This window comes from Argiope bruennichi, chromosome 1 (assembly GCF_947563725.1).
Source record: "Argiope bruennichi chromosome 1, qqArgBrue1.1, whole genome shotgun sequence".
Lineage (NCBI taxonomy): Eukaryota > Metazoa > Arthropoda > Arachnida > Araneae > Araneidae > Argiope > Argiope bruennichi.
In genome coordinates this window covers 68,315,094-68,339,825 of record NC_079151.1, presented here as the reverse complement: position 1 = coordinate 68,339,825, position 24,732 = coordinate 68,315,094, and the positions used below count along the sequence as shown (strand labels likewise).

At 27.6% G+C, this 24,732-nt stretch overlaps 1 protein-coding gene across 1 annotated transcript in view; it reads right to left on the bottom strand.

The window, feature by feature from the left end:
• Nucleotides 1-13,746: 13,746 nt before the first annotated feature.
• Nucleotides 13,747-24,732, bottom strand: part of LOC129971275 (caveolin-2-like) — a 137,303-nt gene continuing 126,317 nt past the window's right edge. The window contains exon 2 of the mRNA XM_056084896.1: nt 13,747-14,256. Within this exon, the coding sequence (XP_055940871.1) occupies nt 13,900-14,256 (357 nt within the window). The 3' untranslated portion in view covers nt 13,747-13,899. The remainder of the gene's footprint in view (nt 14,257-24,732) is intronic.

Below are 24,732 nucleotides of genomic sequence, written 5' to 3'. Positions count from 1 at the left end.
ACAAAATTTATTTTGGGGAAGGTTTCCTGAGACGTTTATACGCTCAGCCGGAGGGATAGTTTGCTTCTGGAACTTTCGGAATTTCCGGTCTGTTGCCATCCTAACTTGTTAAAAAGAGGTTTTTTGTAGTCTTCTGGAAATCAGCATTTAAATACTTTATATTCCATCTTAAGTGATGAAACTCTTGATGAATGTAGGGCTTTCTTAGAATTAAAAGAAGAAATTTAAGTTAATTTAGCAAATGATCAAGTTTTATATTTATATATCAACTTGAAGTTTCTGGTAAGATATATGTTTATAGGTATAAATATGCTTAATCGTTATAAAAGGCTTCGATGGAAAAGATTTCTTTGTGATGACAAAACTTTTATGACTTTTTATGACTGCTGAGTAGAGCATGCTACTGATGCAATTTGATATCTACAGAATGAATAAACGTCGAATAAATTTCTTTATTATTAGTTTAAAAATTAACATGTTATATAGTTCCAATAGTTCCAAACTATATAACATATAACATATTAAAGATAACACTTATGCTGTATTTGTAATTTTCAAAAGAAAACAGATTATTGGCTTTCTCTAAGAATCAAGAACACAAATTCGTTTCCATTGAATATCCCAAACAATAAATACGTAATTGTCTGTTTATAATGCTTATTCCACAATCTTATGCTCAAAAATATCATAAATAAGAATGATTATACCTATTTCATCATTACCTAAAATCATGCAATACAGTCTTACGTAATTTATTTTTGATACTTCTCTTCTTAATTTGGAAATAACGTAGGTACAGAGTCACAACTGAGTAGCTAAAAATTAATGAACTGTCGGTAATTTTAAAAACAGTATCGTTAAGCTAAATATAAAGCATGCATTAAAATGATTATTAATTGCGGAAAATCTTTAGAACTAATTGTGATTCGCACTATTTAATAAACAATTTAAGTTTTTTCGCGTTTTTTTCTTCCAATCCATTGATTTGAAGTTGCTTGGTTTAAATAATTAGTTTACGATATGATGCGACAAAATAATTTGTTTCAAGAAAGAAAATACCTAATTAGAGTAAAATAATGATAATAGTACAATTATTGTTGTATTATTCTCAAGACTTTATTATGGATTTGTAGATTATTTACGAATTTTAAGAAAATAAAGGTCTATAGAACTTTTTAGCATGATAGCAAAAATATTTATGAGTTTAGTAGTGATTCTGTTGGACTAAAAGTACTTCATCAATGTATACTTACGTTTCTAATATATAATTTTGCTATAGACAATGTTCTATTCAGGACAGAAAAGGTGTCATTCTAAACGTGATTTTTAAATAACAACAATAAGTTGTTTATTAAAATTCTTTTGAGATATAATAAAATGTATTCACAGTAATCGATTGGGGATTTTTATGTTTGAATATTTGTAAACTTCAAACAGCAGCTGCTTTTTGTGATGATATCTAATTATGCAGAATTCTGAGATAACTGAAATTTCAAGAAACAGTACCATCATAAATAAATTGAAAAATTTCTGTATACTACTTTTGAAAATGATATAATCATTACTTTTATCTCTTTTTTTAACTTTATATAAAAGAAAACTTATTTTTGAAGTTTAATAATTAATTCTAATGTCTGTTTCTACTTCACGCTAATTTGAATTTTTATGGTTAAGGTAATATAACTTCACACTAAATCTCTTTAACATGTAGATATCTCTAATAGATCATTTAAGTATCAAAATGGTCAGTTAAAGCTACAGTGAATGATATTGCATATTTCAATGAATTCCACGCAGAAGTAATAAAAAAAACCATTTAAGCAAAAAAAAAATTATGAATTGCCAATAATAACATGTTTTGCTGATATTATTGAATAAAAATTTTAATAAACGGGTAAGCAAAAAGGATGTGTTTGAAAAAGAAAAATACAGTTATAGAAAAGATTTTAAAAAAATCTATCAAGTAATGAAAATAATTATTTTTCCTAACAAAACTAAGACAACAGTGCAAATCCCTTTAATATAATTAAAATTTTCTTCAAAGTATTTTGAACAAATGACATGTAATTAAAATTTCTAATTCATCCTACTTTTTATAACGAGATAAATTTTTTCCCTGCTATTTTGTAAGCTCTTTTCAGATTAATTAACATAAGATTCAAAAATAAATAAATGTATACTTTAGTATACATATATATATTTGACAAAAGGCTTTGCACTTCAAAATCTTTATGAAAAAAAGAAGTACCATCTTAAACCAACTAGATCATTTGTAAAAAAAAGTTTTTTTTTTCTTTCTTTTCTATAAGTTTTTTGAACATCAGTGATTTTGTGAGAATGTGATATTTGTAACTTTATTTCACATTTTATTGAAGTTCTAAGCATTAAATTACGACATAGTGAAGCACAGGAAATATATTATTATTTATGTCAGTTTTTGAAAAATAATATTTATAATGATCATAAATGTTTTTCCTTAATATTTTTATTAATATAACTACTTTAATGCCGTCTTTAATTTTTTTCAATATACAAAGTTAAAAGCGTGGGTTGAAAAGAATTTGAAATCATTTCTTATTAAGGAATTGCATTCAATTAACTTAGATGCCGAAATTAATTACGGAATGTTTTGCAGTCCTTTGGAATTGAATAGCCATTATGTACAAGGAAGAAAGAAAAAAAAATATCTCTAAAATCCTAATCAGAGCAATTTGCGTCTGATTTTACAGTTGAAATACTTGTTTCAATGTATAATTTAATTAATCAGTTAATATTATTAAATTTGAATTACTTCATTTAAACTTTAAACAGGAAGAAACACAAGGAAATTTAATTCTACATTACCTCTTTAAATATTACTCGAATTTTCATTACTTATTTTATATCGAATAAATGTAGCTTAATAAAATATTCAACGAAATGAGTTAATTTAATTTATTTTCATTAGGTTCAATTTTTAAAATACTAGACATTGTAATAAATGCCATAAATACTCAAAACTTCAATAGCTATTAAAATGGAAATCATTTCAATTATAAATTACTTGCAATTAATTGCATTGCATTAATTAAATTAAGCATTTGAATTATTATATTAAATGGTAAGGCTTTGTATTTTTGATTTTTCAGATGATATTAAAAGATAGTTATATGAATTTAAATTGCATATTTTGTGTTACTTGTTATTTTGCATCATTATAGTAAACCGTTCATATTCTTTCATGATTTCCAAAACATATTGGTATGTATAATGCTCACATTAATCATGGCCCAATACCTAAATTTTAAACTATTAGAGATAAGCATATACTTATAACTGAAGAAAAATTATCACATGACATAAATTATATTTTCCAAAAATTAATAAATGTATTTTTGTCTAAATTTATATATAATCCCCGGTTCTACGAGTCTTATTTTATAAAATATTTTTGACACATTAAAATTTTAAATGTAAAAAGTGTCACATTTCCGCTAACAGAATTAAAAGGATATGAGGATTTAAACCATTCAAAGTTCGTCTAGAAAATACGGTTTTCGTTAATTAAATGATTTTTTAGAGAAGCCATTGAAATGGTCTAAAACCGTCCGAAATTGTGATATTCAATTTTCACATTTCATAAATTTTTTTTTCACAGCTGAATGATGCTTTTTGTTGAAAACGTTCGCCTGTCAAAAATATTTTACTAAATATATATAAATTATTGATGATAAGGATTATATAAAAATCTAGGTTTCGTGATTTTTTCAGAAGTGCCTTTATTTAGATTGAAGCAAAATCCTGAACATCATTTAAAGCGTTTTTCAAGACTGTAACTATATGCTCATTTTGATTGAATCAGATATTGATTATTCGAACGTGATTAGAGTAGATACTTTCCAAGTAATGTTTCATACAGTTGACTGACATTCTGAGTAATTTGTCTGAAGAAGAGCAATCTGCATATTGCTTTTTGAGCCTAAAAGTCCCAAACCAAGGTAAAGCGACGTTTTCTAAACCTTCAATAAGATAATATTAATGCGTATTTATTTATATTATTGAAATGTTTAAAAAAATAATGTTTCTTCTCATTTTTTTACTTTACATTTAATCATTTCCTTCTTAAATATAACAGATGCATTAAAATGGGAAGAAAAACTATTCATCAAGGAATAGCTGAATATATTTTTTAATAACTGATTTCAGGGAAATTTATCACTTGGTATAATAATTGATGGAATTCTTCTCCTTACTGAGTTATTTTCAATCTCCAGAACATATAAGAAGAAATGTCTATATAACTGATAATATACTCATATCTATGATTAAAAAGTACTTGGGCATCACAGACAGAAGCGAATGCATTATGACGAAAACTTCTGCTAAAATATATCTACATTCATATTTTAAAGTAACATGTTTGGTTTTGAGGCTGAAATAAGGCTCTCAATTGCACATATAATACTTCGTAAAAAATAGGTTAGATAATGGAATGTGTAGAGGGAATTTGTTTGCAATTATGCAGATTAGTTCAAACTCAACATGTAGATCTGAAATTATTATAGACGAATTAATTCAAAGGAAACACATATAGATATCTCTTATGTTGTAGAATAGTCTGTTTGTTATAATGTGACTGGACGCCGATAGAAGCATTACGAAAATCGGGAACTTCATGTTGTGTTATTTCTAGACTATATCAGAAGTCCGAAGCGGATGGTAACGTAAGAAGATACTTCACTGCACATTTTCCTTTCTCTTCAAAGCCAGAAGACAATAAATATTAAGTAGTAACTGCCAAAAGAATCTAACTAAATATCGAAAATATGTAACTATTGGTGCTGGCATCCACAACGACAACAGTTCTAAGAACAAACCATGCAAAAAACGTGGACACTGTTTTCTGTGTACCTAGGACTGGCAGATGTGTTTTACTCATGACAATTCAGTACCGGTTACTCAGGCTCAAAAAATATGATTTCCGGCCTTAAAAAAATTGGAGCTGTTTTCACAAGAATTCTGGCTAGATTCATATGAACACAGATGTATTTTACTTTGCTGTGATTAATATTCATCTGACTCGCATCGGATATTCAAGTGGATCAAGTACACTCAAGAAAACATCATTGAACATCATCATAATGTTGACCCTAATCGAGTAGTGTGGGATAGTTTAAACCTGATAATAAATTTGAGGAGTTGTATAAAGTATTAAAGCAATTTTATTTGTTCATAAAAATGGGAATAACTATAAGAAACTTTTATCAATAAATATTTCTCAATTCAATATAGTTTAGCACATTTTAATATAGTTTAGTACAGGTCAGATCGTTTGTCATAAAGTTACTAAATATGAAACATATATATAATTTGGAGTGTGAGAATGCACATCTTGGAATAGTTAATGTTTAATTAGAAATTTAATTAATTAAAAATTAAGCAAATTTTGGTGTTCTTTCTATGATAAATTTCAAAAAATATTATAGCACAAAAATGTTGTTGTAAAATGTTTTTTTATAGCTTTAATTTAACTTTAAATCACATTTTTAAATATATTTTATAACAAAATTTTTATTGTGATGAAGGGAACTCAAATCATCTATATTATTCTACTAATATTGTATGCAATTTTTTTCTTTAATTGCTGTAGATCAAGTTCTAAAAATTCGCTTTATTTTTCAATATTGAATAAAGCTCTGTCTAAAGCATGCTTTTAATAAATATTTGAATAATTACATTTAATGTTTAACTTCAGAAGTAAAAAGTAATGTAAAAAATATCATTTTTAAATCTAATTTTAAAGAAAATCTTTTCACTCTTTCATCTCAATGTTTTGCTTTCTTGTTGATGTAATTTGATTTATTTTAATTGATTCAGATATATTTTTTTAAATAATCTTCTGATATAGTATGCAAATTACAAAATATTTCATATAGTATACCCAAAACTTTAATGTTGAATAATGCATCTGTATGTACTTATATTTTTATTTGCTTCTATTCAGTAAGCGTGTTATTAGTTTAATTAAAATTTAAATACTTCCCTTTCAAAACCATGATCAATTTTAGGTTAAATTACAGAAAATCAAAACTATATAACACAATGAATATAACAATCTAATGAGCGTTAAATTGTACGAAATGCATGATTATTAAAATTTAGTCTTAATATACTTCAGTAAGGAAACTACTTAAGTAAAAAAGTCAGTTACATAAAAAAGTTAGGAAGTTACATACAAAAGATTCAATTGAAAATTTAACTAATTATTCTAGTATAACAGTTGGTCACCAAAATCGGACTAGTCTCAAATATTTGTAACGATTGAAAAGATTCTTTTTAACTGTAAACTCCCGGATGATCTGTATTTTTATAAACTGTGATCATTTTATATAAAACTATAAATAAAATTTTATAAAATTATTTTTTAGCTTAACTGTATTTTTAAGAAGCAGTAATTCGATTCTACTAATTATAAATCTTTGTTATAAAAAGAAACTTCTGTTCTGTTCAATTTAATACTTGATATTGTCATATGAAATTCCAGGACTATACATCGACACTAATATGATAGATTTACCAGCATCCGGGGAAATATTCCAATTTATATGCCTTTCCTACAGACGATTTATACATCTTCTAAAATATTTCTTATTTCAAACTCTATTTTACGAAATGAAGAATGTTACATTTTATCTAAAATCCACCATATCCTGTAATGTAGAAAATAATGGGAACACCTTCAAGCTTTGGAAATCATCTCTTTTCGATGAATAAATTCTCAAGCCTTTCAAATTCACACATACTGAATACACTCCTATGATTTTTTAAAAATTCTATATACCACGAGTTCTAAATTCGATGAACAAAACTCATACCCTTATAGTCCAGAATATATTTTCGAAAGTAGAGGCTTAAAATGAGAATAAAATAAAACTAAAATTATTTGTTTATGGCTCCCGTTACTCTCACGTATAATGTTTCATCACAATTCTATTAAAGTTCTTCTTTAATACTAAACATCTTTTGTTTATTTGTTTATTATTTATTTTTTGGATAAAAACAGTTCAATCTTATTAAGCCCTTTGTTTTCAGTAACTTTTCAGCTTCCTGAAGAGGACGTGTATTTATTTTACATTCCTGTCCATGATAACATATCAAAGAAATGAAAACTGCTGTTTTCAACAGACTGTGTCAGTTTTCGAGAATCTAAAGGAAACAATTTAAAATCTGCTACATTTTCCAGAACATACTGAAAATACCTTCCTGCATTATTTTTGTCTTAATTTTTAATTCTTTGTATGCTTTAAAATCAATAGCGGAAAATTTACGCTATTTCATATAAGCCTTGATATGTTAAAATGATAATCCTTTACATTGTTTTCAAGGAAAATTGATTGTAGAGAACCACCCATAAAGAATACCAGTGGTACAGCAAGCAAAAGAAAAATTTATATGTAATACATGCATTTGCTGACCTATAAATTCTCGACGATCTTGATTCTTTTTTATTATAAAATATACAAACATGCTTTTGCATTTATTTTATTTTCTTATATAGAATAAAATATGATATGAAGAAAATTGTCCAAATGAAAAAAAAATTCTGATAATCGGAGAAAATGTGAATAAAAAAATTATAGTTTAAACTTTCTTTTTGACGATCGTATTGGAGGTACTTGCTTGAATTAGTTTGGGTTTGCATTTTTTTATGGTGTATTTACCTCAGATAGGTTCCTCAACAATTGTCGGTTGTGAATCGTCAGCATTTAAAAAATCAAAGGTTCTTCCCTTCTCATTCTTGTTGCAGGAACGTGACTACGGATTGTTTAATAAAACAATATTTTCCAAAGGAAAAGAAGACATTTTCAGAAATTTCGCTGTCTTTAACTTTTCTGACTCTAACTCTAACTCTGACTCTGTCTCTAACTTTCTTTTTTTAATTCATGTTGAATGGATGTGTGTGTGTGTGTGTGTGTGTGCGTGTTAACCACTTAATCATCTTCACCAACGTGTCATGTATAAAATTAAATCTTTTAAAAGCATTATAATTCAATACGAATATTATGTATAATCCAAAAATATCAGATGATCTCAGAAATCTGATGCCTCTTGATATAGTTAAGAATACGTTAAATTTTGCACAGAGATGTCACTGCCACATTGCGTTATTTGCTACATAGTGCTATTGCGTATTTTATGGGCTGTTTTGCAATTTTCAAGATCTTCGGAACAGTAAGATTCCGTTGACTAGCAGGGAAGATGTCTGGTTATCCGTTGCTATATACCGCATCCCTGGCAATACACTTTTCGCAATAACTATTTATTTGTATTTTATTCTTTTTGATCTTACTAAAGAAATTAAAAATTTTTAACGTTTCGAATCAGGGTGAAAAAGGTTAAGTTGAAGACCTCGCAATTTCTCCTCTCCTTAGTTTTTTAGGGAGTTGAAAATTATCAGATGTCCGCTGAAGTTATTTTTCGGGGTTTTCTTGATCCACAAACTCTTTTATACCACACTATAAGACGCATAGATTTAAACATAAATATTTTCCTTTGGAAGATATATTAATTCAAAATCATAGTACTAACACTTAAAGCAACAAATGCAAGAGGTTAGGCTGGAAAAAAGAAGTTATCATTAAGAAATTAAAATTTGTTTCGTGTGAAAAATATATGATGTCCAACACTTATGACATCAACTGACACAATTTCAAAGAAATGCAGGGCTATTCCTGTATATTGTATGATCTGTTTTGGCCATGCAGTAGAAAATTAGGATACAATGTTGCAAGAATTAAATGTTGTGGTACGAGTTATGTTCAGGGACAAGGAAATTTGTATTTAATTTTTTTATAATGAAAAAAACCGTTGATTTTAAATTATTTTAATTTATTAAGAGTTAGCATTTTAAACGCTATAACGCTTTTATTACATGCTCTTCAAGAAAAAGTGTTTAATATATTTTACATCGCCTAAAGATAAAAATTTATTCAATTTGATCATGTTTGGCATCTTACTCCAGTATCTTGACAAGATGACATCCTTCGTATTCTTTTTTAAAATTTTGATTATGTTAAGATAAAGAAATTCCACCTACATACAATTCAAAATAGACCATTGTAATAATAAACACAGAAAAAATCGCAATTTACCTCAAAAATTGAGTCTATTAAAAATAATCAACTGTTAATGTCGTCTGTTTATCCCTGGCTTCTCCAACTAGGGACGGTGTTGTTGAAGGCCGCCAGATTGTGTAAGACAGAAGTTGCATTTCCTGAAAGTGGAAGACAGAAAGACAGAGAATCTTCATGTGATGAACATAATCAAGACGGTTACGTCACCTTTCAGAGGGATCAATGTGAAACGACCGATTCGCCTCCGTAATTAATTGCGTGCCTCTTTCTAGCTGCTGGGTGTATTTAACATGCACAAATACTCATCAAAAGCTATTAGTTGGCGGCACTCTAATTGTATCAAAGGAAGCAAACGGCGGGCATTCCGCTAATCGGTAACCGTTAAGGCTCTGTTCATTACGTAATTCCCTTTGTGACGATGTGTGTATATGTTTTTCGATTGGTGTCTATTTTGTTCATATTCATAAAGCAAATGAATTTCTGATAAAAATAAAAACATGGAAATGAATTTTTAAATGTTTATTGGATAAAGAAATTACAAACGCTCTTCTAATTCTTAATACAATAGTAGAGAAATATGTTACATAAATGACAATGGAATAATGACATCTACCTATATTAAAAGCCTTGCACAATGAATGTTATAGCGATTTTCTACATAAAAAAAGATGAAAGGTGATATGCATTTTGTTATTTTATAAATTACGCATAAAAGAAATGAAATTTTTCTTAGGTGGAAATGAAATGAAATTTATTTAGATTTTAACATGTGCTGTCTAATAAACTAACTCAAGAGAAGAATGTATTAAATAAATAAATGAAAAATAAAGTATTGGATTTTAAAATATAACATATTCTTAAAAGAATTTACTTCTTTATCAGAAAATCATTATACATTAAGAAATTCAAAATTTGTATTTGAGACAGTCAAATTATTTTATTATAGAATTTATAAAAATGTTTTGTTTTTGTACTTTTTTACCCTTATAAAAATAACGTTTACAACTGAAAGAAAATATTCGAAAATATCCTAGGATGAGTTTTTTTATTATTCAAAAATTATATATTTTGTCGGCCTCATAGTAAAAAGCTTTTTGATATTGAAATTATAATAGTTTTACAGAAATGTCTATGAAAATATTTCCTAGTTAATATACAGATAACGTTGCAAATAGTCTTGTCTTAAAAAAGAACTCATTTGAAAAATTAGATTCGCTTATGTTGATGAAAAATTAGGAGTTACTTATCTTGTAACAATTGGCTACCAAAAATTTGTGCCTATAATTTTTAATATTCTAAACCAGGTGAATCCTAAGGAAATTTCCTATTTAGTTTGATTACTATTTTGGATCAAAATGGATCAATCCATTCATCTTAAACAACAAATCTTTCAACAGTCTTATATTATTATATGAAGAATATTTTTTTTCTTTTTCAAAAACATTCAGAAGAAATTGTCCCATGCATTAGATAAATTATTAATGTTTTGTGATAGGAAGTTGAAAGAGATGTTATTTGTATAATATATTTATAGAAGGACTTGATATACATAGCATAATCAAAAATGATAGCATGTAGATTTGCATATACTGAAGTATGTACAAAATATTCTTTATTTTTAAAATCATACAAATAAATACAATAACGAAAATTTAACATAAGTAATTTAAATCTAATTTTGAGCGAATTTCATTCTTTTGCATTTAATTTTATATTTGAGATTGTTTAAAGAAACTACATTTATCCGCAATATTTAACGAAGGAGGTATGCTCATCAAATATGCAGGCTGTCTACTCTGATCATATCCCAATAGACTAATTTCTAAATAGGAATAAAGTTTCAAGCTGAAAAAAAGGCTTTATATTATGTACAAAATTATATTTTTATGTTATTTAAATCCAAATAATATATTTGCATTGATATACTGTATGTTGTATTTAGTAAAACATTTGCGAATTAACAATTTAAATGCTAAATACTTTACTCTTCTTTGACGAAAACTGACTGATTTCTTAAGTTGTTTTATGATTTTAAACCACCTCGAGGAACTTCACGAATCCCTTGCTTCCTTAAAGTTGAGGCTTTATTAGTCAAAAATCGGGAAATTTGGAACATGTAACTCCATCAGTTTTGATTGGAGAAGAGGAGAAATCTCTTTGTTTAAAATGTAAGAATATTTTTTGAAGAACGTAAGAATGTTTTGATATATTGATGGAAAGAGGGTAATGTATAAAAATTAGTTTTTGTAATTATCAACATTTGGATACGAAATAAATTCTTGAAACAGAAAGTAAAAGCGAAATGATGAAAAAAAATCTATTTAGGATTTTGTAAAAAATTGTTTTATGTATTTTTGGTGAAATATTTTAATTCTTTACAAATTGTTTGGATATTCTTTTACATATAATTGGCTACTTTTTTTAAATATAATAGGATACTTTTTAAAAATATAATTCGATATGTTATAATCAGCCCATTATAATTTAATATATTTATTACATAGAATTAATATTATATGCAGATATGTAACATAGAATTTGATTAATACTCTTGTTTTATTTTTACAAAAAAAAATTACCAGTTTTCATTCGATGATGAGGTTAGAATACTCTCTGCAGCGAGTGGAGTGCTTTTTTGAGACATAAAAGCAAGTGCATTTTGTTATTGTATGATGCATTAAATCATTAAACGAGAAAAAGTATTTTCTTTGTTTTCGAAAGCTAAGGACAAATCGAGGAAAAATAAATTCGTTAAAAGCGAAATTATAAGTTACGTGTGGCAATTAAATTTTATATTTTCAGGTTCAAAGCTTAACTCAATATTTCGGTATGATTTTTTGATTAGTTACCTTGTTAAGTACTTTAAGTTAATATATATATATAAGATAGCGAAATAGATACATTTTACGCAAATGGGGCAATATAATTATTAGAATATAACAATAAAGATTTTTATGATAATTATTTATGTCTATAACTCTAAAAAAAAGTCACAATTGCACTAAATATTTACAATCCAATTTGAATAATTAATAATTAGTACGATAAAGAAATCTTAGAAATACATTACACAAATATGATTACATAATTTATGTGTGATGGAATGCAATGAAGACTTCAATAATTCAAAATAAAATGCTAATTGTTTTCGCAATCCATTAAAAATCTTTATTTAGTAAGGCGTTTATAAATTAACTATATCAATTAATTTATAAAATAATATTAGATTCTTGATAAGCAATATTCACAAATCTTAGCGAACAAATAAATATATTTATTATTTGCTCCTTTGATATATACTTAAAATATATAAAATTGGTTTTTCAATACAGTGCGAAACAATTTTATTAAATGATGAATTCTTCAAGGATGAATTTGAGTTTTGCAACTATGCTAAACATTATCTCATGCGATATAAATATCGTTGGAAAATCTCTATGATGCACTAACCATAGCAATAAACTTTTGGGAAGGCATTGTCGAAGACCAGTTTTTATGTCCCGACTTCATGTCTCAGATGGTATTATCGAATGTCTCTGAATAAATTTTACGATATCTTTAGGATCAGCAGAAATTCCAGTTGTATCTGCACTGAGAAATGCGGTTCTTATATGAGTATGCCTTTATCCTCTGTAAAAATGATACTCGACAAACAAGATATTTATGCAATGGCTGATCAAGATGACGGATAATTACATTAGCAAGCAGAATTTTCCGAATTATCTTGCAATCACTTATTTTCTTAGATAACTTAAAAATAATATGACAGTATCTCTCAGGATAATAAAAATATATTGCAATGCTCATCATTTCTCTTGTACGTTTGTCTAAAAACGTTGAGAATCATTTGCAGTTAACAAGATTCAGTTAGATGAGTCAGCCGTTTGTTTAAACTCATGATCGTAAGTACCTGAACCGACCCTGTGCTCTCTGTATTTGGCTTAGTAAGTATTGTTATTTATAAAAAAAATTTTGTTTACATGTGTACCGATTTTTAACTGAATTTCCGATATTGTATTACTACATGAAGGCTATTTGTCTGTGTATAGCAAACACTCTGTTATAAGAAAATTATGCACAATGTGTCAGCATATATTTAATCCTTTAAAAATGTTTTTTAATGAATATGCTTTTGACTTTCGTTAATATTGATGTTTCATTTTAATCTTCATACAAAGTAACTCCAATGCGTAATAATAAGTAGTATTATTTAATAAAACATTGATTATTATTTTTTAAAAAGATTTTTCTATAATATAAATTAAAATGTAAGTGCTTTGGTCAACGATTTGTATGCGAACAATCATGATAACGATAATTTTTCACACTTTAAAATCTTGAAGTTTCTGATGATAATAACATCGTATGATAAAGAAATTGTATATCTTTTAGATGATGATCATGATTATGAAGACAGAAGATTTCTTAGCCTCAGAGATGCAATAGCATAAAAGAAATAATAATAAATAAAATAAAATTTCTTTGACTTTTTCTCAAAATAATCAGAAAAATCATTCAATTCGGTTTCACTTTAGATGATGATCACAATATGCTGTAAATTTTTGTTTCCTTTTTGTACAATAAAAAATCAACTTGATATTCGATGGTTAAATATATGATAACTATAGCCGAAAAATTTTTTTACACATGTAAGCACTAAAGTTATACACACGTAAGCACAGCATGTAAAACTATACACACCATAACACATTTAAAAAATTGATATTAAAATGACAAAATGCGAATATATGGAACTATTGCAAAGCAGGAGACCAGACATCCAACCTTACACCACTTCATTAGAAGTGAGTTGGTATTTGCCAATACGGATTCTGCTCAGACAGAGTCCCATTTCGCTGCAACAGGGTCCGAGGCACGAGTCGAGGATCGAGGTGAGGTACTGTCGCACCATGTAGCAATTGATGCGGCACTGACGCAGAGCGGGGGAAACACACCAGATGTGCTGGAACGACAAACATGCGAATGTGCAGCCTGAAATGAAGGCGATGGGTAGGCCGCAAATCAGAGTGAGGGTCTTATAGCAGCAATTCTTGGAGCAGGTGAACAGGCGGTTGGAGCTTTTCCAAACGCAATCGACGGAGTAGGTACCTTCGGGCTCCGCTATGACATCATCGAACTCCACCTGGAAAATGAAGAATATTTCAATTATAATAAAACAATATTTGAGCCCGACAGGCATTACACATTATGTATGAGGCCTGTAAATAGGTTGCAACTGTCACAATATTATTAGTTAATAATATTGTGGAAATTGCAATATTATTAATTAATAAACTGTCATTAACGAAATACTGTCATTGCCAAATGAAATACTGCCATTAACGAAATACTGCCATTGCCAAATGAAATACTGCCATTAACGAAATACTGCCATTGCCAAATGAAATACTGCCATTAATGAAATACTGCCATTAATGAAATACTGCCATTGCCAAATGAAATACTGCCATTAACGAAATACTGCCATTGCCAAATGAAATACTGCCATTAACGAAATACTGCCATTGCCAAATGAAATACTGCCATTAACGAAATATTGCCATTGCCAAATGAAATACTGCCATTAACGAAATACTGCCATTGCCAAATTAAATACTGCCATTGCCAAATTAAATACTGCCATTAACGAAACTTATTGCCATTACTTGTTAACGAAATACTTCCATTGCCGAATTAATGCTTCCAGTTCGGGTTTTTGTCTTGTTGTTTGAAGTTTTGTCGTATTTCTTTTAAACTTTATTCGATTCCTGAATTGCATTCTTGTTCATTATTCTGTTGAATATGTTTTATTAGACTTTCTTAAAATTAAGTACTGTGCATTATTTTTAGAAATAAAGGAAATACATTTTGATATGAAGTTTCTGTGGCGAATTATCTTTTTATTGATTTTTAATAATAAAAATATCTTCAAGAAAATAATTTAAATTTATTTATGGTCCTGCAATAATTATAAAAGTATGGAGTTTTTTTAGAGATTATGCTGAAAATCGATGGGGAAAAAAGAGGATAATCTTCAATCGTACATTCCTGGTCCTTTAACCTTCTAATATGATTAATTTTTATTGTGAAATAGTATAGTATTTAATTGTAGTTGAAGTTAGTAATTCTGAACAAATATCGGCCTACTTTGAATATATTTGAGCTGGTCTCTCCGTTTCTGAATTTGGTCATTAGAACAAATGAAAGCGTCAAATCAAAATCAAAATCTAAGTAGTATGCTATAAAAACAGAAAAAAAAACCCACTGCGCCGAATTTAAAATAAACCTTTATCCAAAATTACACATCTAAAGGAGAGAAAATTTTCGTTACAATGATAAAAACGTGGTTAAACAATCGTAAGAGATAATGATTGAATTGGATGGTTCTTTTCAACTTTCAAATATATATTAATCGATATTTCTCCCCTCTCTTCATTGATTTTTTTAATTGCTTACAGTATGATTTCATAAACATTTTAAAATGATAATAATTCACAATATATAAAGTATGCATTAATGTAGCTCACTTTATAAATAGTAATTATAATTATACTGATACTCTTTTTTTTAAAATATTCTCAATAGCAAACCATTATTTGTTAAAACATTACAATTGCAATTCAATTTCGCAGCCATGATAAAGTACAATATTCATATTAATTAAGAAAAAGTGTGAAGACAGAATTCAATTATATTTTTTTTTCATAAGAATACACATGTTTTTCATTGTTACACATGAAGAAATCTTCATTTTTAATATTTTTGCTATATCTTAAGTCTGAAATATCGAATATTGCTTTTAAATAATGTACCCAGTTTTATTTTGTAAAATATAAGAAGAATAATATTAAAGCTCTAATACTGTGTGTTTCCAATAGCATGCATAATATTATTAAATTAATTTACAACTTGTACATGGAAGTACAAATGCTAATCGAAAACAAAAATGAATTGTTCTTCTTCACATGGGACTGCAAGTCTTTTTACTTCATTTATACTATTGAAAATATTATATTTTATTCTGGAATTATAATTTAAAAGTTACTACGTGAAAAATAAGATATTTAAAGCTATATTTATTATTATTCAAAAAATTATTGTTCAAAGTGCTTTTACTCTTCTAATTATTAATGCTGCCAATTAACATTGAGCTTTTCTAAACCGTAAATCTAATTTAAAACAAAATGTGAATTTTCAAAATAGTATTTTCATGATTTATTTTTTTAATTAAAATTTACTATTGATTTAAAATTTACTAATAAAATTTTTAAAAATTAAAATTAATTTTTCAAAAAAAATCTTGCACATCAGGGTTAAATATTTTAGATTTTTTTTTATGATTCAACATAATAATGAAATGTTTTATTACACGTACGAGTATAAATGGGTGTCTAATTGATAACCAAAGTTTTTTTTTTCAAAGTTAATGCAGCATTTTGTAAAGTCATCCTATTTAGTTAATTAAAGAATCTGTAAAATTTTTATGAGAAATTGCTTCAAATCAAAAATTAAGTTTTAATTGCATGTCTTTTTTATACTAGTATACTCTTGAATTTTATAAATTTCCTTACTTATTTTTTAAAATGATAGCAATAATCTCACCTCCTGGACTAGTTTTCTAAACAATTAATTTATTTTAACATAAGAAAAATTTATTTTTTAAAATAAACTTTTGATCTACCAAATTAGGATTACTTTTTTTAAACTTGGTTGTTTAAACTATTACTAACTTCGATAATTAAGCTTCAATTAAGTGAGCATCTCTCCAAGTTTATTTCTCTTATCCCCCATGTAATGTTAAAATTTCTGTAAATGGCAAAATATCTCACTTCTTTATTATGTTCCCGTCTTTCAAATCGGATAGAGCTATAAATTCCCTTTGAGGTCTTGTAGGCTTGTTCCCTGCAGCTCACTCCACATTTTTAATTACTGAGATTGTGCTTAACTTCTTGCATAATTCATGAGTGAAATTCATTAACGTTGCCTCGTATGACTGGAATGGGGTCTTTATGTTTCTCTGCATATCATGGTAAGCTAATAAAATATTCAAAACATTTCTGTACAGAAATAAATATTTTTCTTGAATTAAGATTTTCTCATATTAACGAAGGGTTTCTTTTATAAAAAAGGAAATATTTGATTATGTTTCTTTAAATGAAGGTTTTATTTTATCATTTGAGTGTATATTTTACATTTTACAATTAAAAATTTTAAAATAAGAAGAATTTGTAAAAGTATAGGCATCTAGTTCCAATTTTTTTTCCAATTTTTTAAAATATAGTTTATTTTGTGTTTGACTATATTTTTTATCCGTTTTATTTTGATGGAAATACTCTCGGTTTATATTCCACTCATAATGTATATTTTTAAAGTTTTTTTTAATATAATAATATTTATTGCCTTGCTAACTATCTGTAAATTGTACCATGTGCTATGTATGATGGAAAAATCGTTCGAAATATTCTATAAGGCAGACTGTTCTAATTAAAATTCTCAAAATTAGAATATAGATACTCCTTGAATAGTAGAAGCATTTTTTTTTCCATCAATAACTTCAAAATATATTTTTTCATAGAAACCATTTTTATGCAAATTTAAAATTCTAAAAATAAGCTTTTCATTCGTGATACTAATTATATTTCCATAGAATTTTTCTGTAATATTATATTATAAAAAAATTAATACAAATTTTACATTTCTATATAAAAATTAATTATTATGCATTGCTGGAAGCGAGTTCCATAAAATTATCAACTTTTGTAGAAATAATATATTAAATTTACTTTTCTAAAATTCGTTCTTAAGTCAGATGATTTGTCGAAAGAAAATTCTTTTCTTCATTTACTTTTTGCTTGGCATTACTGAATTAAAAGAACCGTTCCAAATATGCCTAATTAATGTGAAACAAAAGTTCTCTTTTAAGATAATAGATATAATGAAAATCATTATACTAAAACTGATTTCAACCATATCGCATATTAGGATATCGAAGAAATAGAGGTTAATGTAATTCTTAATTATTTCGCGAACTTTATTCAATCGCAAATAAGTCCAATAAAATTAAATAATATATGTGTAAATTTTATGTTAAGAATACTGCTTTTAGCAATCAGTAATAAACGAATACTTATTTAGAAATTCAGGCAGAATTATGATTTTTATACTTCGCAAAGTCCTCATTATCTATAATTCTTTGATTGCAGATTTATACCCATATTGGTCCCTAAACAGATGAATAGATTCAAATTTAGAAATCATAATAGTTATGGCAGTATTTCTGTTTTTGAGAATGTTATATTTTCTACAATGGACAAAAATCTTTGATAGTTGAAATAACATTTTTTTTCTTTGTATAAATTTTCATGCATATGTTTCAAAATATATATATTTTCTGTATAATAAATATATATTTTTTGTATTAGTAACAACTTGTTGATTTACAAAATATTTTATTTCACGATAATAAAAAGTAAAGCTTTGTATGTATGGCAAAAAACATCCCAAATTTAATACTTTCCTGTCATGAGATATGTTTTGTATGCCACTTTCACAAAACCACACTTCAAATATATTTATTATTTATTCCTAGAAGAAGCAAACAGAATTTTTACCTTTGAAATAAGCACTATTTGTATCTGTTTATTTCTACTCTTCAGAAATATATTTCTATTTCCTGGCATTTCTTTTCTTCGTTTGTTTCTGAGAGCCACATTTTGAGCTTAAAATTAAGCAAATAATTTCGTTTAAAAAACATTTGCTCATACTAAGCTATATAAAAAAAAACTATTTCTTTTATTGCACTTCTGTTTGACATTCATGTTTGCACGGATGGAATTTTATAAATAATTTTTCACTCTCTTTCAGATATGCTGGAATTTTCAAATTCTATACATTTGTTCGTCACCGATTGCGAAACACTTCTGCAATATTTTTAAAATTTAGTTAATCGATTCATTTAATTAAGTTTTGATTTCATTAGACTGAATCACCGTGTAATGAATTTGAGAAAAGATTGATTTCATGATAGCATATTATTTATAAAAATGCACTCTAAATCAAAGATTAAAAAATATAAAATTGCCAAAATAAAAATATATACTTTTCAATACACTAATAAAATTGTTTTGTTTTTATTTATTCCAAGACCTTAGAACTTTTTTTTACACTTTTGGGGAAACCAAACGTCCCACTTTCTTCCATCTCCCACAAAATTTATCTCGGAGAAGTTGCTTTTGAGACATTCATACCCTTTGTAGGAAGAAAAGTGCGTTACCGATTTTCCGGTCTACTGCTATCTGAACTTCTTAAAAGCAGTTTGCGGTCTTAAAGAGTACAGGATTTTAATCTGTCATGAAAAATGAAGAAACGACTGAAAATATCTTGTCTCCTGGAGGTAAGGGATTGTTTTGGATCTTCATTTGATTAGAAATATATCATATATTTTGTTTTAATTCTACTTTTTGTAAACTTGTCAAAGTATAGTTCTTTAAAAAAATCACTTACGCTATTATTTTTCATTTTCTGGTGTTTAATGATTTAATTTTATAATCATTACAGAATTTTGCCATTAATTTTTCATTTAACCATTCCACATTTTTTCTTAATTAGTTAAAAAATTACTGCTTTTAATTAATAAACTTTATTTAAATCATTTAAACATTAAGAACATCTATTACATATAAAATTACACAACTACATGAGAGAAACCAATACAGTAGTCTGTAAGTAATCTAGAAATACTTTAGGCTGGGATTTGCATGATTTGCAATCCGGGCTTGAATGAAGTGAGAATTATTAAAGGATCTCAGCGCCATTAATGCGATCTAAATGATAGGCTACTTTGTAAATTTTTAATTATGTTTTGTAATAATATTTATTTTAGTTTATATAATTTTCTGTTGAATTAGGAGGCTCCGACCCCTGCTCTTCATCTACTAAACCACATTAGTCTAGCAACAGATATACTCAGATTCAATTTATTCCAAAATATGATAAAACAACGAAAGAAAGTAAGGATTTTATAATAAAATCCTTACTAAGACTATCTTTATAACGAAACCAACGCTCTGGAACATCATTTACTTCCCCAAAACCACAAATCTTAGCAATCAATAAATATAATTGAAATGGTACTTGAGTCTGTATTGCTTCATTCATGATATCATACCAATGTTGATCCTCCTCGAGTAATCCTTGCTGTAACATATTTGCTGAAAAGTATTGCACATGATTCCAGCAACAGTTTTTAAATCCTCATAACTTAACAGCTCCCAATTTTCTTAAAAGTAACAAACGCAAATGATATCTTTCTGAATCTTGAATATTAACCACAGGCATTCTTCCAGTAACCTGTTCACCTCCTAGTTGTCGTTTTTGCCACTTCATTGTACTTTTGTTGAAATTATAATAATGAGGAATATCTGTATATAAATAAATGTGAGATTCTCGATCATTTTTATTTAATTCTAACCATGCAATAAGAGTTGTTTGTTTTGTAGCAGCTCTTGCGACAGCTTGTTCTTCTTGTCCATCTTCATAAACAACAGTCTGTTGATCTGGCTAATGAACAGTTAATCGTACAACAGTATAAGATTTTTCTGATAAATTAAATTCATTCAAACGCCACATAGCTTCTGGTGCACTAACATATCTCCCATCTAGAAATGAAAATCTCATCATGATCAAGGGTATTTTCTTTCTCAAATCTCTGCTGCTTCATGTCCTTTATACACATATTTATACAGATACTTGACATTTTTAATTGAAACACATTCACATTAATATGAGCCTTCAATTTTTTGGAAAGCCAAGGCTTATAAGGTACAACCCATCGGTTTTCCCAATCATGCCTACCTGTTTTGACAGATTCTGTACATTTTCGTTGATACATGGGATACCCATTAATATTCTCTTCTGATTTTTCCCTAAACTCTTTGGATATTGTTTGGTGCACGCACCTTCTCTCATACATGGTGAGTTTGGATTCAAAGCACTACATGGACCGTTAATCATACATCTAGTTATGATCTGAAAAAGTAATGAGTCTGCTCTTGGATCTGGTAGTCTGCACTAACATATTTATCCGTGTCATCTTTATTACGAATTTTGGAATATGCATCTAATGTTAAAAGAATGTGGGTGTGAGGTAAACCTCTTTTTGAAAATCAGTAACATAAATATTTGATAACACGCGACCAAACAGATTTCTTTTAATAATATCGTCTAAAAACGCAGTCAATTTCATTTTAAAAATACGCACAACTATATCTGGTCTATCTTCTGAGCTTTGTGGTCCTTCCAGCACATTTGAAATATCCACCCATGTTGGGTTACAGGTAAATGTTACAAATAAATTAGGTCGACGAAATTTCTAACCATTGCCATAGCATCTTGGTAATTTTGATGCAAATGGCGAGAGCTTCCTTGAAATGTAGAGGGAAGTATAAACATTTATTCTGTACGTACACCCTGATTCAATGCTCGAGAATTTAATGCATCTAATAGGCCCTTGTAATGCTCAATTCTAAGTTTTTTTTTATTATTACTTAAATAATTCAGACGTGATCCTTTGGTTTTTACATAGGATCAACGATGTACTGCTGGAATAGTTTTCCACTGTAATGGAGAATGCTAAAATTTCTTCTCATAGCAAGTCGGTAAGAATAAAATTGTAGGTGAGTGAATCGAGTGTATTTGGCGGATCTTCCTTCGGCAGAATGTTCCATATTTATGTTCCAACCTAATTCTCCTCTTGGAAACAGCAAGGGATAGACTATGGGATCACAACATTGGTTTAATGGAGAAATATTTTTGCAACTATCACCTACAGGATAAATAAAGATGTCTCGATTAGCAGGTGGTTAGCCATTATCTCCAACAAATATCGATGCAATTTCTGTAATTTTAATCGGTTGGTTATATCTACATATACCTAAATTTCCAGTCACCATGAAAACCATCTCCTGATATCTGTAGCAGAATTTTCTTCAATTATACGATGCATCTTCATGCAACAGTCGATGAGTGGATTGATTACTCTCAACATATTTCCATCGCAGAGACCAAACATCCTTCATTTCTCTCCATGCGCTTTTCAGTGCCTTCACTGGTATTAAACACATGTAACTGACCATAAGCTTGTTTGTTAAGACCACTGTATAAAGGAGAAACCATGTGGTATATCTGACCATGAATCCTATAACAATATGGCCCTGTTTCAGGAGGAGGTTTAATTTGAGCTCCCATGGAAGCAAAAGCTAAAGCAGAATTATATTCTCTTATATGCTTCTGATAGTTTCTTCCTTCGATTTAATCACTGATCAGCAAATGCTTCAATATTTCCGGTGGATTCAACAGTTGTTCGAAAACAATATTTTTAGCATGATAACATTTCGTGTATTTGACTCTTGAATTTACTTCTTTTTCTCAGTAACGTGCGCGGCAAAAAGAATAGACTCCTGACATAGTCCCACAACTATGTTCCTGTAGTTCAAAAACTTCACTCATTACACATAAAAATTTAGCCCTATCTCTTTCATTACGACTGGATCTTCTTATGAATGATTCTTGAGTATTTTCATTTTACCTTTCTTCTCTTTTTCGACAATTTCGTTTTAAAATCGATAAGGCAAGACTTAAATTCTTCATAAAATATTTTGTCCGTTAATTTTTTGTTTAAAAATTTTTCAAACCGATGCAAGAATAACGTTCGTTTGAAATCTTATCAAATCACGTGTTGATGTTCCCGAGCGAGGTCGAAGTTTTGTCAAACAGCGAGTAACAAATTCGGCCTGATTTTGAGTCCACGTAAGCTTTATATATATGTGTGTGTGTGTGTGTGTGTGTGTGTGTGTGTGTGTGTGTGTGTGTGTGTGTGTGTGTGTGTGTGTGTGTGTGTGTGTGTGTGTGTGTGTGTGTGTGTGTGTGTGTGTGTGTGTGTGTGTGTGTGTGTGTTTGTGTGTATATATATATAGATAGATAGATAGATGTTGTATATTTTGTGCATTAAACATAGTTTTTCAAAATTAAAATACATTTTTATAAAACGAATCTCTGCTATCAAAATCTTTATCAAGCTGACAATTCTCCTAGTGTATTATTTAGGTAATTACAGTTTACTGAACGAAAATTTTCTTACATATCTATGCAATGAACGTTAATTTTCTTGTCTGTTAATACGTTTAGAAATATTTTTAAATTTATTTCAAGTTTGTAGTACACAATAAATTAAAATTTTCATTGAGCGACTTAAGATATTTTATCCAATAAAATTATGTTTGAAATATTTTGATTATCTATTAAAAAATGCATTTACTAATAACAACAAACAATCTTTAAAAAAATTGGAAATATTTCAGAGTAATATGTAAACTTTAAAAAACAATTGGAAACATTGTTTTCTAACCTGCACTAATATAATATTCAGCATTTTAGGTTTTTAGTATTATTCATTTCCGCTTTCAGTTTCAAACTTCATAACAAAATTTAATTTTAAAAACACTTTTTAATGATTATTTATTTAGTCATTATTTATTTTATATGATTAGATGTAACAAGTTACATTAGTCTTCCATTTAATGTATTCATACACACGTATTTAGCTTATTTTCATAAGCTCCAGGATTTATCATATTAGAAATTCTAGTTATTGCCCAAAAAATTAAGCAACTAGGTCATGTTTAAGCTATTTAATTCGAAGCATGATTTTTAAGCTCAATTTTAATTTTAAAAAAAGGCCGTTTTCCTACGTTTTTTTAATTTTTTTTATTATTATTATTTTTACCTTTAATTTTTTTCGAATACGAAGAATATTACAAGATAAAAATCTGAACCTCCCGATAAATGAAAACAATTATATGAAATAGTTATACTAAAGAAATACTTCGGAAATAAGAACAGTAGAAATAGTGTTTCTGATCATTTGAATAATTTCTAAAATAAAATATTACTAGAATTTCTTTTCTTAATTAGAAATATTTTTAATACATATTGAAAGATAAGAGTGGAATATTTTTAGAAGTCATTAACGATTAAACTCCAAATTCAAATACAAAATCAACAAGGACATAACAGGATTATTGGGAGTGATGATTTAAAATATATTTGAAGTTTTAATCGTTCATTCTTAGAGAAAGTAAGGTACCGCATATATTTTCTAAATTAAAAGAAAATTCTTGAATTATAATTTATTACAAAAATACTGAGCTTTCCATTTTCCAAACTTCCGACAGCTGTAAGAAATACGCAAACTACGTACACGAATAGATATATATATTCTTATTAGGATTTACTATTTTAATGTTTAAAAAGTTGTACTTTTGTCCTATAGAAAGCGTATAAGTAATAATATATATAATATCCTTAAAGGTTCGAATTGCATATAAAATATCGATTTACAAATGCTTTATCTTTAAAAGAAGTAATGATTCTTTTGATTTTCCACGAGATGTAAATTTATACTTAAAATATGTTCTTTCTTATTATAATTACTATATCCATTTAATAAAATTCATATTCTTGCATATTTAGTTTAGCCGAATTATTCTGAATATTGCAATAGCCATTGCTTCTTTATAAATCTTAATATATATAAATTACGTGTCACGTTGTTTGTCCGCGA